General features: G+C 36.8%; 1 protein-coding gene across 1 annotated transcript in view; it reads right to left on the bottom strand.

The window, feature by feature from the left end:
• Positions 1–1,080: 1,080 nt before the first annotated feature.
• The window catches only part of col11a2 (collagen, type XI, alpha 2), a 42,910-nt gene continuing 25,367 nt past the window's right edge, over positions 1,081–18,623 (bottom strand). Inside the window, exons 19-64 of the mRNA XM_072674648.1 lie at positions 18,435–18,479; positions 17,865–17,918; positions 17,320–17,364; positions 17,156–17,209; positions 16,608–16,652; positions 16,458–16,511; positions 16,051–16,095; positions 15,520–15,573; positions 14,087–14,131; positions 13,798–13,851; positions 13,237–13,344; positions 13,021–13,074; positions 12,876–12,929; positions 12,172–12,216; positions 11,858–11,911; positions 11,730–11,774; positions 11,477–11,530; positions 11,295–11,348; positions 11,013–11,066; positions 10,519–10,716; positions 9,811–9,864; positions 9,578–9,685; positions 9,374–9,481; positions 9,220–9,273; positions 9,049–9,102; positions 8,818–8,925; positions 8,174–8,227; positions 8,033–8,086; positions 7,878–7,931; positions 7,719–7,772; positions 7,517–7,624; positions 7,336–7,389; positions 7,111–7,164; positions 6,589–6,642; positions 6,415–6,468; positions 6,075–6,182; positions 5,890–5,943; positions 5,583–5,744; positions 5,293–5,346; positions 5,026–5,061; positions 4,879–4,932; positions 4,499–4,778; positions 4,142–4,254; positions 3,873–3,941; positions 3,535–3,771; positions 1,081–1,409 (exon numbers count right to left, since the gene is read on the bottom strand). Of these exons, the coding sequence (XP_072530749.1) occupies positions 1,263–1,409; positions 3,535–3,771; positions 3,873–3,941; positions 4,142–4,254; positions 4,499–4,778; positions 4,879–4,932; positions 5,026–5,061; positions 5,293–5,346; positions 5,583–5,744; positions 5,890–5,943; positions 6,075–6,182; positions 6,415–6,468; positions 6,589–6,642; positions 7,111–7,164; positions 7,336–7,389; positions 7,517–7,624; positions 7,719–7,772; positions 7,878–7,931; positions 8,033–8,086; positions 8,174–8,227; positions 8,818–8,925; positions 9,049–9,102; positions 9,220–9,273; positions 9,374–9,481; positions 9,578–9,685; positions 9,811–9,864; positions 10,519–10,716; positions 11,013–11,066; positions 11,295–11,348; positions 11,477–11,530; positions 11,730–11,774; positions 11,858–11,911; positions 12,172–12,216; positions 12,876–12,929; positions 13,021–13,074; positions 13,237–13,344; positions 13,798–13,851; positions 14,087–14,131; positions 15,520–15,573; positions 16,051–16,095; positions 16,458–16,511; positions 16,608–16,652; positions 17,156–17,209; positions 17,320–17,364; positions 17,865–17,918; positions 18,435–18,479 (3,555 nt within the window). The 3' untranslated portion in view covers positions 1,081–1,262. The remainder of the gene's footprint in view (positions 1,410–3,534; positions 3,772–3,872; positions 3,942–4,141; positions 4,255–4,498; positions 4,779–4,878; positions 4,933–5,025; positions 5,062–5,292; positions 5,347–5,582; positions 5,745–5,889; positions 5,944–6,074; positions 6,183–6,414; positions 6,469–6,588; positions 6,643–7,110; positions 7,165–7,335; positions 7,390–7,516; positions 7,625–7,718; positions 7,773–7,877; positions 7,932–8,032; positions 8,087–8,173; positions 8,228–8,817; positions 8,926–9,048; positions 9,103–9,219; positions 9,274–9,373; positions 9,482–9,577; positions 9,686–9,810; positions 9,865–10,518; positions 10,717–11,012; positions 11,067–11,294; positions 11,349–11,476; positions 11,531–11,729; positions 11,775–11,857; positions 11,912–12,171; positions 12,217–12,875; positions 12,930–13,020; positions 13,075–13,236; positions 13,345–13,797; positions 13,852–14,086; positions 14,132–15,519; positions 15,574–16,050; positions 16,096–16,457; positions 16,512–16,607; positions 16,653–17,155; positions 17,210–17,319; positions 17,365–17,864; positions 17,919–18,434; positions 18,480–18,623) is intronic.

The raw sequence follows: 18,623 nt of genomic DNA, 5'->3' as shown, positions 1-18,623 counted from the left end.
AGAATTCTGGTTTACACTTTGTTAAATAAATACAATAAAACAATTTTACTGTACAAATGGTTTCCAATGCACATTTCCAGTCTTAGCACAGCTGTAAGAGAGGTCAGTAATGGGGAGCTAATGAGCTTGTTGTCAATACTGATCACTTCAGGTGGATAAAACAACTGACTGCTGTCAAATATTCAGAACACAGAATTAATTCCACTTTAAAGCACACATTTGGTTTATGTTGTATCTGAAAGTGCATCATGCTTAAATACAAAGATGCATTACAGGATTACATTGCTTTACTGTATTCTTAATAACAGGGTGGGCAGTGCAGCAAGAGTTTAGCACATTTTGCTTATTTCCCTGCTTTAACAGACCTACTCAACCTGATAATTAATAGGTGAGCTGAATCACATGTGCTTGATTTCCTAAAGAAGCACATGTGATTTAGAGAATCTGTTAATTTCCAGGTTTAGTAGGTCTGAATAAGTAAACCACTGCAAAACACTGCAGGAATACAGCTCTCCAGGACCAGAATTGCCCCCCCTTCCACCGCTATAAATACTGGTGTGATACACTGTCATTGTGTTTGTGGCTTTCTAACACAATCTTAATGTACATGTCATTAAAATTTACAGGGGTTTGAATTCACTGCATATATTAGGCTCAACAAAACAGTTATACAGTACAAAAACATTGCTGGTAGGGTTTTATTACAGTAAGGAAAGGGTAAAATGTTTGATCTTATTCACATCTGATTGTGAATCAGAAACATCAAAGTAAGAAACTTGTCTTCATCCATGTCTGCATTTTACCTTACATTATTAAAAGAAAACATTACTTTGCTTCAGACAAGGGTTGTATAAAGCTAAAAGTGGAAGGCTGAAGCATGGAGGTAGAGAGTAGGACACCTCTAAAGAGCAACAGCGAGGAGGAGAGATGAGGGAGAGAGGAATCTGAAACAGGATCTTTTAGTGGTCTGAGCACCGACCACTGAGCACTGACCAACAACTCTTGCCATTACACTCCTCCTCATAATATACAACCTTGTCATCCAATACTTGGTTGAATATTATCTTTGATTGCCACTGAGCATGCTGTTTTGCCACGCCATTGTGTCATTGTTATTTTTCATGACTTTAGGTATGCAGGTGTGTGTGTGTGTGTGTGTGTGTGTGTGTGTGTGTGTGTGCATGGATGAGTGTCAATGTCCAAGTATGTCTGTGTGCTCTCATTTGTGTCTATATTTGTGTTCCTTTTGCATGTGTATATGTTTACCCCAGGAAACAGACAGGTCCCACTTCAAAACCAAACCTCTGATTGTTCTCGCCAAAGTCTGTAATCTTGATGTCCAAGAAAGGAAGATGTTCCACTTGAGGTGTGTTTATCTCCAGAACTGTCCTGTCATAACCTTTACGATACTAGGTAAAAGAAAGGAAATATGTATTTTTTATTAAAATGACTAAACTCGTCATTTACAAAGAAAGGCAATTTAGTTTTCTGTTTTTGTTAAATGTCTCAACATGTTCCAACATCAGCTATAATTACGCAACAATGCTGGTCTCAAGATCCAAATCCTCACTGTGAAGAACACATTTTGGTAAGCATTGTATTGGTTAGGTACAAGGAACTTGTTTTAGCAACAAAAAAGCTAGACAGACATTTATTTAGACTTTAATCATCCATATAAATCACAGACAGAACACTTACCTTTTTTATGTGCAAGATGTTTTTAGAAAACTATTTTCTCTAAAAATTCAAGATTTTGTATGAAAGTAAATCAGAAAAACACTATGTGTGCCAAAGTTAGTAGACACCATTTCTAATTCCAAAATTTAGAAGAAAGCATTCATCATCTACAGTGGTATGATGAATGTGGGGCACCCCTAATCATTTAGATGATTTTCCTTTATAAATCATTGGTTGTTCAGATCAGCAATTTCAGTTAAATATATCACATAGAACACAGTGATATTTAAGACGTTATATAGGATTTACATTAAGTATGCAATAGTATGCAAAAGTTATTTATAGGATTTACAGAAAGTATGCAATAGTTATTTAAACAAAATTAGGCAGGTGCATACATTTGGGCACCCTTTGTTGTTTTATTGATTTGAATACCTTTAGCATTGATTATTGAAACACAACATTTGTTTTGTAAGCTCATTTACTCTTGACCTACATACACAGGTGAGTCCAATTACGAGAAGGAGGTTAAGGTGGCCAATTGCACTTGTGCCAATTGCACTTTAGCCAATTGCAAAAGTTTTTCTCCTCTTTTCATTTTCTCTGAAGAGTGGCAACATGGGAGCCTCAAAACAACTCACAAATGACCTGAAAACAAAGATTGTTTAACATCCTGGTTTAGGGGAAGGATAAAAAAAAAAAACTATCTCAGAGATTTCAGATGTCAGTTTCCACTGTGAGGAACATAGTGAGGAAATGAAATACCACTGGCACAGTTTAATTAAGACCCGTAGTGGCAGGCCAAGAAAACTCTGAGATAGGCAGAGACAACGGATGGTGAGAACAGACATAGTCAACCCACAGACCAGCTCCAAACAATTTCAACATCATCTTGCTGCAGATGGTGTAACTGTGCATTGTTCAACTACTCAGCACACTTTGCACAAGGAGAGGCTGTATGGGAGAGTAATGCAGAAGAAGCCACAAACAGAGTCACTTGTTGACTTGTTGGTATGCTAAAGCACATTTGGACAAGCCAGCTTAAAGTTGAGGGTTGCATGGATTCCAGTCAATATCAGCAGATACTTGAGAATAATGATCAAGAATCAGTGACAAAGTTGAAGTTGCGCCGGGGCTGGATACTTCAACAAGACAAAAACCCTAAACGCTGCTCAAAATCTACTAAGGCATTCATGCAGAGGAACAAGTACAATGTTCTGGAATGGCCATCTCATTCCCCTAGACCTGAATATTATTGAAAATCTGTGGTGAGATTTAAGCGAGCTGTCCATGCTCAGAAACCATTAAACCTGACTGAACTGGAGATGTTTTGTAAAGAAGAATCCAAACACCTTCACTTGGAAGCTATAGGAAATGTTTAGAGGCTGTTATTTCTGCAAAAGGAGGATCTATTAAATATTGATGTAATTTTTCTGTTGGGGTGCCCAAATTTATGAACCTGCCTAATTTTGTTTAAATAATTATTGCACACTTTCTGTAAATCCTATAAATATCAATGTGTTCGTCTGCTATATGATATATTTAACAGAAATTGCTAATTTGAACAACCAATGATTTATAAAGGAAAATCATCAAAATTATCAGGGGTGCCCAACCTTTTCATACCTCTGTATATATCATTCTACGCATCTATTTAGTAGAAACACTGGATGAGAAGGTGTCATATAGTGTAACAGAATGTAATACAACCAGTGAGTGCACAGTCAATGTTCACCTAAATATTATAGTAAAAGCAACACCAGAACTAGACCTAGAACTAGTCCCAGCTTGTTACTTGGGATCCAACTATGTTGTGAAATCTAAGTATATAGAAGTAAGGAAAGGGTTATAACTTACAGAACAGCCATCAGAGAGGGCCTTGATATAGGGGTTAGTCTCATAACTAAGCTCTTCTTCATTAGAACCCAGGAAATGCAACGCCATGTGGTATCCATTATCAGCAGTGCTATCAGCCCAGGCTACAGAGTGGTGGCAGTGGTAGGTGAGGTTCTGGCGAGCCTGAATACTTAGCAATCGCAGGAAGCCTAGCTGGACCACACCCACAGGTTCACCATTTGAGTCCACATATGACAGCTGTAAAATTGCAATGTGTAATGTATTATCATACTAGACCATGATGAATTACTAATTATTAATTGGTGTAGGAACACTTTTAGTTATGAGGGAATGCTCACCTTACTTCCTTTAGCAAAGTGACTATACCATGTCCCTGGCTTCTCCTTTGACCAAGAGTTCATCTTTATCTGTGAAAATTAACACACACAAGGAGCACTTACCATTATTTATTTTGTCTCATATTTGATATAATTGCAGACATATAATGACGATCTTGTCTCTTTAAACAGATCAAGAATTTTACTAACTTGAGACAAGAAAGATTAGCAAAGCGTTTTTTCTATTGTAAGAAAATGTAGTAATATGAGACTGTGCTTTGTTTGCTTACATTCTCTAGTTCCTTGCTAGGATAGAGGCAAGTCTCCCCACCAGCTGTGAAATTGCAGTAAACCTTAAAAGAGTCACGAGTGCAGCCTTGGTTAGGATCAATCCAGTATTCACCTTGATAGAAACAGAGAAACACAATGCGACAGCTTTACTCATTTTTATCTAATTTAGTTAAATGAATTTGATGTGACTGAAAGCATAAATAAGCTGTAGCAGGCACTATGTAAAACACTGTGACAATTTCAGTGAGTTTTTTTACTTGTTGGCCCACCCTCAACATCTCAGGTCTAATGTTTTTATTACCTCTACCTATATTTACAAGCCAAATATTGCTGCAGATAAAGTATGACCATAATACCATCTTCATATTGTGGTTGACTGAGGTGAAGGTCCTGGCAGGTACGGGCTGGACTTTCCTTTGTTCCAAGTGGGAAACGCATGGCTTCAATCTCAAGGCGAAGAGAACTAAGAGAACCGAAAACCTCTTCCATTCCTTCATTGCCGTTCAGAAATTCAATGCCCATGGTGTCAGCCAGGGAAGCCTTGCCATCAGAGGAAATCTCACTGGCATCAATGGAGCGCCTGGACTTCTTGTGGATCTGAATGGGCAGGGGCTGAATGACATCACCAGAAGGTCCCTAGAAGAAAAAAACAAATTAAAGAGTGAGGTTATTGTAGATATACTGTTGTAAATTTACACTTTAAGCACATCTAAGTACATTTTGGATATGTACTTACAGGGGGTCCTGGGGGGCCTTGAACACCTTTCTCTCCTTTGGGTCCAGCTCCACCCTGCAAATATCACAGCAATGGCTTTAAAATGATGAGCGACCAAAGGTATGACCACTTAAATAAGCTGCTAAAGACAAAAAAGTTGTTACTCACACTAGCACCCTTCATTCCTTTAATACCCCTTGAACCCTGTAAAGACAAAAAATACATTTATTATGTTATTACTTATATTATACATATTTTATATTTTATAGCAGTCTTGTATTTAATTTGTCAAATAAGTGACAAGGACAATAAATAATTGCTCAAGAAATAAAACTTGTTATTATGAATGTACAAGAATAGTAGTGAAAATGGTCGTAGTGAAAACCCACCAATAGCTTATATATCAACTACACAGAGTGCATTAAAAATACTCACAGGCAAACCAGCAGGACCAGCAGGGCCTAGAGGGCCAGTTCCACCAGGCATCCCCTAGAAAACAGCACAACATATTGTAACATCTTTGCTTATTTTGTGCACGCTACTCTTAAATGTATTGTGAAAGATATTGTTGCTTTCTATGTCCATTTGAAGGTGCATGCAGTGTGACAGACTAGGTTATTGTTATATTTACAGTTAAAATGCAAATATAACTAGTGAGTGTACGTGGTGTAATTTTTCAGTTTGTTGTTAATTGTAGACAATTCTGAAACAAATGTAAAACTTACAGTTTCTCCTTTGGGCCCAGTTGATCCTTGGGGCCCAGGCATACCGCGGTCTCCTTTTTCTCCCTGCTCTCCTGGAGGTCCAATCAGACCAATCAAACCTGGATGACCCTTTTCACCCTTAGTACCAGGGTCACCACGCAGACCAGGCAACCCTGAAGGACCCTAAGAAAGGAGGGGAGGGACAGTATTTAATCATTAATAAATTAATAATGTATTAAAACATACTGATGCATTTAAAAGCATAAAGTGCCTTCATATACTTTATAATTTGCATTCCCAAAATAATTGTAATTGCATAATAATTTACAATAGGTCCAGGAGGTCCTTTTTCGCCTGCAGGGCCAGGAGCACCTTGTTGTCCCTAAGACAAATCAATGATTAAATGTGATTAGAAAAAAAGAAAAAAGTAACCTTTACAAACAACAAAAAAGTAAAAAAGGAAGATGACAAAACATAGAGACCACCAACATAGATAAGAGGCTGTGAACTTACCACTGATCCTGGAAGCCCTCTCAGACCGTCTGTTCCTGGTTTTCCAGGAGAGCCTTGTGGACCAACAGGGCCCGTTTTTCCTGGGGGTCCAGCTGCTCCTGAAGTTCCCTAAGAAAATTACATTAGAAAGAGAAATGGAATCTATTTTTTGAGATTTGGGACCTTTGAGAGTTTGATGAGGAATGCATTCTATTAACTACAGATTATGCCTCTATAACATGGCTGAAACAAATTTAAATGGCAGCTCTAATTCAACTTCTAGTTCAGTGACTTGGTGAAAAATGCAATAATTTCTGTTAAATTTTAGGCATATTTTTAGAATTACATCATGATCCTTTACCTTGCTTCCTTTCTCTCCTTCACGACCTTCAGGCCCGCGTGAACCTGGAGGACCCTGGAAATTTTTTTTGACATGGTTTAGATTAAATGTAGAGTTGCCTTTTAAACAAAACAAAAAAAACTTATTTCAGGCTTCTTTGAGATGTTGGTTGTAAATGTTGTTGTTTATTCTTACTCTCTTTCCAGGGGGCCCAGGTGGTCCATTTTCTCCAGGGGGTCCTGGAGAGCCCTAAAATCAATATCAGGAGCAAATGTATACAGACTGCAGTGTATATCAACAGTGCAAAGTCTTAGTTCCATAAAGTGAAACAGCTTGAAACAGTGTTTTTGACAATAGTGAATTATAGACTGAAATGTTTTGTTTTAGTAGGCCAAATCAGTTTCAAACTCAAACTCTACTCTAACTTATGTTTGAAACAAAACACAAATATAACATTTTCTATAGAAAAACTATTAAAAAAAATCAATGCAATAAATCAATCACTATTTAACCTCCAAATACTCTGAGGGTATTAGATGTAAAACCATAATAGTCAAATGTAAACAGTTTAGTTAAGCAGTAACTATAAAAAATGAATAGATAAATAAAAAAAATACATGAAAGGTAAAAAGAAAATCAACTACAAATTCCAAAACGATTTTTATTAGCAGTTTTAAACTCGAAATAATGTTTGAAATAAAAACATTTGGCACTTACAGCTTCTCCTTGTTCACCATCCTCTCCTCTCTCCCCCTTAGCTCCATCCTGGCCCTTTTAAATCAGAAAGTTTAGAATTATCCTTACAGATGTATTAAAAAAGTAACACAACATGATTAAGCTCACATAAAAGCAAACACTGACCTAAATAATAACATCTATTTATATTTTTTACTAATGAAATTAGAGCCCATCCAAATTTGACTGAATACAGTATTCACTCACTCTAGGTCCAACTTCTCCAGGGGGGCCAGGATCACCAGGGAAACCAACAGGACCCTACAGAGACAAAGGGGCAAAATGTACTGTATTTGTAAATGTAAAATGTAAAATGTAAATGTATTTTCACACAATCACAACAGGATTTACTTTGATTTATGTGTGATTATTCATTTGTGCAACATACAGGGTTTCCTTTAGGGCCATCATCTCCAGAAGGGCCCTTTCCACCAGGAGGACCAGGAGTGCCTGGCTGCCCAGCTTCACCCTTTTCACCACGTTCTCCTCTTGGGCCCTGTAAGTTATCAAGCAAATAGTGTGCAAAAACAGCCAATAACACAAGCAGTAAAGTCGATCCAAAAATGCTAAAAATATAAGAAACTAATTACCTTCTTTCCTGGCTCTCCACCTATACCAGGTGGTCCAGTTTCACCAGGGTCACCCTGTTAATAGATGTAAAGGTCAGCACAATCTCTGAACCAGTCAAAAACAATAACATGTTAAAGATCAACTGTGCATAATTGTATTGCTTTGTATTTTGTATTCACCTTCTCTCCAGAGGGGCCTGGGTTACCTAAACCACCAGGAGGACCTTGAGGACCCTGTTAAGCAAATTATGTGTTGTGTGTTGCAAAACAGAGATAAACAATAATTTTGCATGATTTAGAAAAAATATAGGTCTAGTGTTTTTGGAATTACTTACATCAGCACCATTAGGACCAGCCGGACCACGGGGTCCAGGAGGGCCAGGAGGACCCTAACAAGTGAAACAAATGAAATTGCATCATTAATCATTACACTCAACTTTTTTTGACAAACCATCAACTTTTAAAGCAAGACTCACCAATGGTCCAACATCTCCTGTCTCACCCTTCTCCCCACTTGGGCCTGGCAATCCCTAAAATAATTGGTACATTGTTTTGTGGGCAATGATCACTGATACAAACCAAAATATCAAATGAAAAACCTAAAGATAGAAGTTGTAGACCCTTGATGACTGTGTTGCAAAGCTTTTATTTTAATAATATTTCTTTTTTAAAAAGTGACCCAAATAAATTACTTGCTGTATGCAGACCCAACAAGTTTTGTACAGTGCTGCAGAAAACAAAAAGCTTGTGGATGCCTATTGGTCTTGAAAAGATTAAAAGATTGGACTCACTTCAATTTCTTTATTAATTAAAAACCATTAGTTAGTGTCCTCATGTCTGCCTTTACTGGTCTTCATGTCAGTGGTTTTTGTCCTCGCACAAAACATCTTCTGATGTTACCCTAGCTCTACCAACCTTTAGTGTTCCAACCTGTTTCTCAATTTAGCCCCACTCTCCGCTGAACAGTCATGTTGGTAATTGTTAACCATTTCCTGGTGTGTGATTCACCATGTTGTGTGTGTTCATCATTCTGGTGTTTTTTATTAGTTTGGGTTTTGTTTTTTGTTTCTTTAGTTTTTCCCAGTATGGGCATTTCCCATTGCCCCAGTAAACAACGTACCTGTAGACCAATGGGGCCTGGAGGCCCAGGGAATCCCCTAGTCCCTTCATCTCCTTTTGCACCAAATGGGCCCTGCTGACCTCTGGCACCTAATTCACCATCAGCACCCTGACAAAAGAATTTAGAATACAGGAGGGATCTCACAAGGAGGCACTTGTTAAGAGGGAAACTACATTCTATTAAGAAAAACATTGATAACATGAATATTAATTGAATATATTTCATGCTTACAGGTGGACCAGGCTGCCCTAGAGGACCCATTGGCCCAGGTGGACCAGGCGGACCCTGTCAATGAATAATTATTCCATGAAAATATTAATGAATCATGTAGATTGTCACATACCATGAGGGAATTACAATTTATACAATTTTATGTTATAATTATGATCTACATCTACTCACGTGTTCTCCCTTGGTTCCCTTGGCTCCCTTATGCCCATGCTCTCCTATTTCTCCCTATTAATGGTATATGATACATCACATAATTATTGCATATTCTTAAGCATTTGCTAAATTGTTCTATTCATTAGAACCAGATAGCAGGTGAGTAAATGACCTTGTCACCATCTTCTCCTGGGACACCTGGGGGTCCAGCAGGGCCTGGCAGACCTACAGGGCCTTGAATGCCATCACGACCGGCTGGACCAACTGGGCCCTTCTCTCCCTGAAAAATGAGAGGATAATAATTTGGTCATAATTTGTACTTTTAATTTTAGGCATTACATGTTAGGAATTTAGTTAAATTAAGGTTAACACTCACAGAAACCCCTTTCTCTCCTGCAGCTCCAGGGGGTCCCTGAGGTCCAGGTCTTCCAGGAGGACCAATAGGGCCTCCTGCGCCTGCCAGGCCTCTCTCACCTGGCGATCCCTATACAGTTATTAAAAAGATTGAATTTGTTTTGTGAAAAGGTGTTTGATAACCATCTTTAAATCATTGTTGTTGTGTGTTTGTTTGTTTTTGTTTTTTTTTTGTTTTAAAAAAAAAACGCTTACAGCTGATCCAGGAGGTCCTGCAGGGCCTTCATTTCCTTTTAGCCCATTGCCACCCTGTTCAGAGAACAAACAAGTTGTAAAAAATATATACACCAGGGGTACTCAAATATGTATCTTGTGTGGTTCTTAACTCTGTTTTATGTGGGTAGTTTTGTTCAAAATGGCCATGGGTTAATTCTAAATTAAGCACACTGCTTCTCTAAGGCAAAATGAATGCATATTTCTCAGTCCACTCTTCTATAAACAACCAAGTTTCATTGTCGAATTAGGTATGAACATCAAACAACATGGACGATCCGGCGCTACAGGTACTACACCCACGTCTGCACTAATATGAAGAAGATATTTGCCTAGTGTTAACGGTTATCAAAAAGTTTTTTGATTACCACACAGCTGCTGCAAGTCATGATGATGTCACTGTTGTCATAGTTTTTTTCTGTGATTGGGCCGCAGGAAACGAAAGTAGAAGTTTTGACGGATTATGAATATTATTTTTCTCTCAGAGACACAGAGTCTGCTTACTTAGTACCCAATAATCACTATAAATATTTCCACATTTATATATATATATATATATATATATATATATATATATATATATAAATAATTTCCACAATTTTACAACTATAGTCAGTGACTCCAACACTATGCATACTTCCTAATATCAGTGTTTATAAACTCTTAACAAATCTTTCATTAATTACTTACTGGTGTTCCTGGGAGTCCTCTCTCTCCAGGGAAGCCTCTCAGTCCAGGTGGTCCATCTTTGCCAGGGCCACCAGGAGGACCAGGGTCTCCTTTGGTTCCTTCTTTACCAGAAGGGCCAGAAAGACCTTGCTCACCTGGTGGTCCAGGAGGGCCAGGGTGGCCACGCTCACCCATTGGGCCAGATTCACCTGAGGGACCCTAAATAAAAAAAAATAAGGATGAAGACTGAAGAGTGGCTTGCATTGTAGTTGCATTGTAAAGCAGGGTTTGGACAGGGATAACACATCGTCCAAGATCCTGCCATAATTAGTGTTTTAATGGTGCTGGAAAACATCTCCCATAGGTGTTCAGTTGAGATGAGATCTGACCACTGTGAAAGCCATAGCATATGATTAGCCAATTTAACCTCTCATGAGGGGTACTGTTATTGTGGAATAGACCACTCCCATCAGGAGAGAAATGTTGAATGCTGATGACAGCTACCTAAAGCTTACCTGAGGTCCAACAACTCCAGGTGGCCCTGGAGGCCCAGCCTTGCCTTGAAATCCCTAAGAAAAAGAAAAATCAACTAAACACTAACATTGATTCTTTTGTTGAGGCCCTAATACTACACTAATACTTTGTATACTTTGTTGACAAACAAAAAATATCCTAAAGTAATAAACCAAAGTATATTCTTTCTAATCTGTAGCTAGTAAAAATATTTATAAAAATCTAAATTCACTGCATGAATTGCTCTATAATACAACAATTGAGATGATCAAAAAAATGCTCACAACTTCTCCTCTCTGTCCAGGGTGTCCAGGCAATCCATCTTTCCCTGGAGGTCCCTTAAAAGGTCAGATTATTGTTTTAATTATTTTATGAAATACATTTTTACACATGACTACAAAAGTACATCTAACATTTAGTTTTGTTATATACAATAATTGTTTGACTAATTGATGACTTCTCATACTGGAGGTCCTTTTGGCCCTGGAAATCCATTTGCTCCTTGAGGTCCAGGTAATCCCTGCCATGAAAAAAAATCAATGAACGAAGCAGTAAACAAAAGGGATTTTAGTGAAATACTGTAAAATAGTTTTTAAAAAAAAGGAAAATAACAAGCAAGCAAGCAAGATTACATTATATTACTAAGATCAAGCTGACATAAGAGAACAAACTAAAAAGAATAAATCATTTTTGCAACAAAAAAAAAAAAATGACCATACCCTCTCTCCTGGTGGTCCAGGAGGGCCATCACTTCCTGATGAACCCTACATTATAAAATACTGAATGTTAAATATATACGGCAAATAGTATTGTATTGTTTATACACAATAATATTCATTGTTGTTACCTTGGCACCTGATTTTCCAGTAGACCCACGCGGACCCCTTTGTCCTCTGGGCCCCTGAAGAGACAAAGAGACACAAAATTAAGTCAGTGGCCAAAATGAGATGAACCGATGTATTTATCTGAATCAAACTGAAGTCTCTCTAGGTAAAAACCCAAAACAGGTCATAAAATCATTAACATATACAATATAAAAGGAAAGAGGGAAAGTAGGCAGACATTCAGATTGTTACATCTGAAAAAATCTGAATGTATTAAAAGAGAGGAGAGGAGGGGGGAGGACAGGACAGGACAGCCTAAACTGGAACAAGATCGTACTGTTGGTCCTCTCTGCCCTCTTGGCCCAGTCTTTCCCATTAGACCCTGTAGACAGAAAACATAAGTTACAAGTGGTTCAAAGTGCATTCAGTAACAGATGATTAGTGAATAAAAGCACTACTGAGCAAAACATTTTTTTTTTCAAATTGCAGCTATTTGGGTGGAGAGTGATCAGAATGAAAGATTAGTGAAGTATCGATTCTATTTTTACACTACGCTTATAGGAGACAGTTGACTGAATTGACTAAAAAGAATAAAAATGACTAAAAGAAATATACTTCTTAATTGTTTATTGTCCATTAAATAAATAAACAATTTGCTCTGAATTTACACACAGGTTTGCAACCTGTCAGACTAGCAAAAGTAAATGTAATTTCTCCAAGTTGTCTAAACTGAACTGATGAACTGATGGATTGCTACAGAGGAAAACAAGCGCAACAAGTACCAGTTCAGAGAACTGATATTAATTCAGCAAACAGTTCAAACTAATTAAGTGATGAAGTAATGAGCAGATAGAGTTTTTTGTGTGTAATGGTGTTTTTAGTGTAATGCTGGGAGTAAAGAAAAAAGTAAAATACCTGAATTAAAACTCTTTAACTCAAACTGGCCTGGACTAAGAAAATAGGACACTCAATGTGACTTCTGTAAACTTCAACCACTTTAAAAAAAGCTACGCTTATTAGTATCTGTTTTGTGGACCTCACCCTTGCTCCCTTCTCTCCGTTTGTGCCAGGAAATCCTGGGAAACCAAGTGAGCCCTGGAAAAATAAAACAAATTACTATAAAAGTTACTATTTTACAGTTGAGCTACAAATGAAGTTTTCATATCACAAATGAAGTAAATTTTACCTTAGGACCTTGCCTTCCTGGATAGCCAGGTAATCCAGGTACACCAAGTTTTCCCTAAAATGGCACATATTTCACTATGAAACAACTAAATCATACATGAATGAAACAACTTTACACTATTAGATATACCAATTTTGCATTACTATAATAGGTCCACCTGAGCACTGCATGGACCTTGTACCTATTTAATTAAAATAGCCTATTAAAAAAACCTACCTTCTCTCCAACGGGACCATTAGCTCCAATCTCACCATTGGGTCCGACACGACCTTTTGGACCCTCAGGACCATCCTCTCCTCTGGGACCTGGCACTCCTACTTCTCCCTACAAAGAAGTCGATTGAATCATAAAATGTTGCATACTTTCCTATATCTAGCAGTGGCTGGTGGCTATATGCATGCCCAGTGTCACTGATGCACATTCTGGAAATTGGTGTCTCAAAAAAATGACAACAAAAGTCAAAAAAGCACCATATTTTCAGCAAGTGGCCACTGCGTGTTACTGCGTAGTCATCTAAAACTAGGGCAAGAATACTGCCATAGTAAATATTAAGTAAATATTAAGTCAAGATTATGTCTTTCATGTATGCAGGATTTGTATTTGAATGAGAAGACCTGTGCTTTCATATTTCATCCTTACAAAAACCTTATTCAACTATACCAAGGTTTTACATTCAATGGAATGTTTAGAATAGAAAATACACTATTACTTTGCAACACAAGTTACTACTATAAAGAATACAAATGTCACTTCATTGTAATCCCTTATTTGCCTTACCCTCTCTCCTTTTGGACCAAAATCTCCCTTGATTCCAGGGAATCCATCCTCTCCCTAAAGAAAAATTATAGTAACATTTTACACAACAATGCATGCCAATATGTGCTTCCATGTATATATATTTCTTGAAGCATATATGTGTGTATGTGTATGTATGTGTGTGTGTATTTATATATATATATATATATATATACACTCACACACACACACACACACACACACACACACACACACATATACATACACAAATACACATACACGCACACACACATTGACCGGCAATGCTTACCTTCTCTCCCTTATGACCCTTCATTCCACGGATACCTTGAACCCCCTGGAAATATTACACTTTTGTTTGTAATATATCAAACACCAATATATCAATCACACATCAAATCTGTCTTACAACACAAACTTAGTGTCTTACAGCCAAACTCCAAAAACGCAATCAGAATATAAGTAGCTATAAGTATCTATATTCTACAATTATATTATTTTATATAGATTCATCCCCAAGACATTCTGTGCATGATTGCACACTACCTGGCCAAAGGTAATTCCAAAACAGTCTAATCTAATGAATGAATTCAGCTACTTTATAGCACACTGCTGACACAACTGATAGGTCTACCTGTGTGAGTTGTAGGCCAAATACCATTACAAAGTAATTGGACCATTTAATGTTACTATCTGCTATCCCCTCCTTTATTTATCAGCCCCATATAAAGTATGTACTTGCTGTATAAGCTTAAGCTGGCTGTTTACAGTCTTGCTTGACCGGCTGGAAATTATGCTGTGCATATTAGTCTAGTTTTGTGCGGTTTTAGTCTTTAAATAGAACTAAAGAAAAGTAATCTTGTCCATTTACATAATTACACACTGAAACATTGCTTTCCTGGCCAAGATCACTAATATCTGGTATATATTACATCAGTATAAGCACATACATAAGTCCCCAATTTTTGTGCAAAAACAGAGCAAGAACTCCACTGTTCAGCTTACTCATTGCTGCTTATGTTAGCAGTTTAAAGCTAAATGACTGCTGCTAAAAGGAGAAAATACAAGTAGAATTGAAGCACATATAATAATCTATGATCTATCTAGGATAAACTAATAAATGGAAGTGGAATCCATTTTTTGTTTAATGATAAGGGTTGGGCCAGTTCATTTCAGTGAATGAAAATGTTAATGTTAAAGAATACAATGACTTTCTAGAGAACAGGACACCTTGTGGCAATTACTTAGAAATGATTTTTTTTCTATTTCAGCATGTCAACGCCTATAAAAGGCCATGACAAATAGGCCCATAAATGAAAAGGTAACTGAATTTGCTTTGGAAGAACATGACTGGTCTGCAGAGAAGTCAAACTTAAACTCTGTCAAACACCTTTGGGATGAACTGGAAAGAAAACTGAAATCCGGGTATTATCATACTAAATGGAAATGATAACCAACAAAATAATTTTCCAAAAGCTAGTGGAAAGCCTTCATAAAGGAGGAGGCTGTTCTACCAACAAAAGGCAGACCATGGGATAAGTTCCATATTAATGGCAATGGTTTTAGAATGACATGTTCATAACAAGTACGTATGGTGTGTTTGTGCATTCACATATTTTTAATTGACATATATATTTAATTCTGTTGTACAATTAGATACCAAGAAATATCCTCATTTTGATCCACTATTACATAACCTCATTTAGAAACAGAGCTGCATCTTACCTTAACACCACGAGGGCCAGGGTAACCAATAGAACCTTGAGGACCGCTAGGCCCCTGTGAGAGAAAGAAATTAAGGTTAAAAAACTACTAATTAAGAATGCTAAGCATACATATATTGTACTAGGTATGCTAAATAAATTACATGCTTATCTGTTATATTATGTGAACTGCCAGTATGATCATTTTAATTTCACATATACTGTGTTTCCATGCTGATATTCTTTTAGTGTAAAACATTATTTTCACAATGAAGTCAAATTATTCACTGCTTGACGAGAAGAGATGTAATATTAATTAAATTAATTCTGAAATTATTTTCCCATTATGTTTAAGAAAAAAACTCTCACGTTCAGCTGTATTTAGTCACTTTAGATGTGAGACACACTCAATTAATATAATTAGTAATTACTAAATAAAATACAAAAATAATGAACACAAATGAACTACATACAAACTTGCAATTTGCAATGCAAACAAATTTGTTGGGAAAACAATTGTTAGGAATATGGGGGTTAATTTGGATATGCTGACCTGATTTCCTTTGGTTCCTGATGGGCCTTCTTTTCCTGGATGACCCTAAGAGTAAACAATATCTATCAAAATTGAAGTATTAACTTATGATTGAATATTAAGACAAACTTACTGAAGAGTGGTCTGGCAGTGCTTTTGTCTTGAAATTTCTATTAACCAGTGTATTCCTAATGGAAGACTTTACAATACAACAATACCTGAAAACTATTCCCAGTTAAACAGCACTAATTTTGTTTTTTTAAATATGTATTTTGACAGTGTTTTTTAAATACTGATGATGTCCTCAATATGCTGAGAAAAGCTTATTATAGCATTACACAACAACATATTGAAATATTGCCTCTGCCTAGGTGAAGGAACATATTTAATAGTGATCTATAAGAGAGGAATTAAAAAGAAGTTCTTACAGGAGGACCATCAGCTCCAGGCATGCCTGGTAGACCTGGCTTTCCTGTAGGTCCCTAAAAAAGTCCCAAAATAATGTTTTTTTATAATATGAAGCAGCAATTGAAACCACAATTGGGGAAATTGCGAAAAAAATTGGGGGAAAATATAACCTTCTCTCCTGGAGGACCATTGGCACCCTGAGGCCCAGGCATTCCCTGAAACAGAAAAATATTATTCTCATTTTTTTTTACTTCAAAGGAGTAGCCATGCAGTACATACAATTATTCTAATAAATTAAACAATACTGTTCTAAAGAACACTGAAATACCATCACTAAACAATCCCACCACTGTCAATCGAGCTACATTTTGACTGAAGATTTTTTAAATAAATAGAGCAACTCTGGTTTAAAAATAAACACCCACTATCAAAATCTGATTATTGGCACAATCTGATAACAATGGATCTATCACAATGTCAAACAAATGTGTGTATATTGGTACCAAAGCAAAATGCCAGTTAAGAATTCAACTTAATAAACTTAATGGAGACTGCTGTGCCCTTATGACTGCCAACACATTATTGCTATTTAATAATTGTAATATGTATGTGTGTAGAGTTTTTTAGTACAACATTGGAATCACTTTTATATTTGTACATGCTTACTCATGATATTATTTGGCTATATTATTTTGATTTGATGAGATTTGATATTCACTTGTGTTCCAGGGGCTCCCTGCTGGCCTGGAGGACCTGGCTCTCCTTGGGGTCCCTATGAAACACAAACCATTTGTCATTTGTTAGCCCAAATCTTCACAATTCTTTCTTCCAAGGTGTCAATTGTATTTGCAAATTGCATTTATCATTACAACATTTATTTACCAAGTTTCCTTTTGGACCAGAGGGACCATCGCTTCCACGCACACCCTGAAAGCAGACAAAAAAGTGTGAGGCTAGCAGATTACCTGTGCAGAGAGTTTTCAATTTTTTTTTTTTTTTACCACACAGCTTTCAGAGAACACTCAGTGATTTGTAGATATGTTGCTTACAGGTAAAACAAAGGCAAAGCAAATAAAAACTTTAAACAGAAAATTAATTTAATAAAAAGAAAGAATTATGGTTTGTATCTAGATCTTGATCATATTTGCACTGTTTGCCAATAAAAAGAGCTCATATTTAGGTTAATTGTTGTACACTATGTGTACAAAAGCATCTAATTTGGGCCGGAGCAAAAAAAGTTTCTAATCAGCAAGTAATGTAGCATACCACTCAGATAATTAGCTACTTAGAATTTACATTTCTAAAGGACATACATTATGTAAAGAACTGGCTTGTAAGAAAAAAAATCTTACAAGCCTGCTCTGTAAATTTAGAAAAAGTATACCATTCATATTCCCCTCTCCCCTTCGGTGGTTCTAAATACTTACTGGGGATCCAGGCACTCCAGACGGACCTTTAGGTCCAAGCAAACCACGAGGCCCCTGGAAAAACGCACACACAAACACACACACACTTATTATTGATCTATATAATATGACTATAAGTTGTGAGAGGAATAACAATAAATAAATTAAATAAAATAAAGGGGCTCACAAACACAGATTAAGCCTAATCAAAGTTTTTCAATGAATGTGATTTCTCAAACAAACATTCGTTTTAAGTGTCTTTCACACCACATTTAGCACACCTGATTCAACGCATCAGCTAATAATAAGATCTTCAGAACCATAATCAGTATTTTTGACTGATATTTGACTTTAGTTACACAGCAGCTACCAAAATAAATTTCACACTTGTGCAAGTACACAAACATCCATATCTTATTGTACCATGTATCTAACATGCCATCTGTAATGCCATTTATTAATGATTCTAAATCTTGTGTGTTCAAAGAACACAAACACTAATCTCTGCAAGGCCCCTGTATTCCAGCACCTGTTTTATACATATTGGGGCAAATAGGACAGGAATACTTGTGTGTAGATAAGGTCACTCACTGGTTCACCTGGGAGTCCTCTGGGTCCAACATCTCCATCATCTCCCTGGAAAATAAAATAAAAGCTAAAGCAAGCTACAACTGAAAAAAACATTCAAAAGAGAAATGACTTCAATATTCAAAGTTTCTTTAAAATATATCATTCAGCGTATATGGATTCATGAATCCAGTGTTTGGCTCATTATGATAT

This window comes from Salminus brasiliensis, chromosome 3 (assembly GCF_030463535.1).
Source record: "Salminus brasiliensis chromosome 3, fSalBra1.hap2, whole genome shotgun sequence".
Taxonomy (NCBI): domain Eukaryota; kingdom Metazoa; phylum Chordata; class Actinopteri; order Characiformes; family Bryconidae; genus Salminus; species Salminus brasiliensis.
Note: the sequence above shows the minus strand (reverse complement) of the source record. Positions and strands in the feature narration are given on the sequence as shown.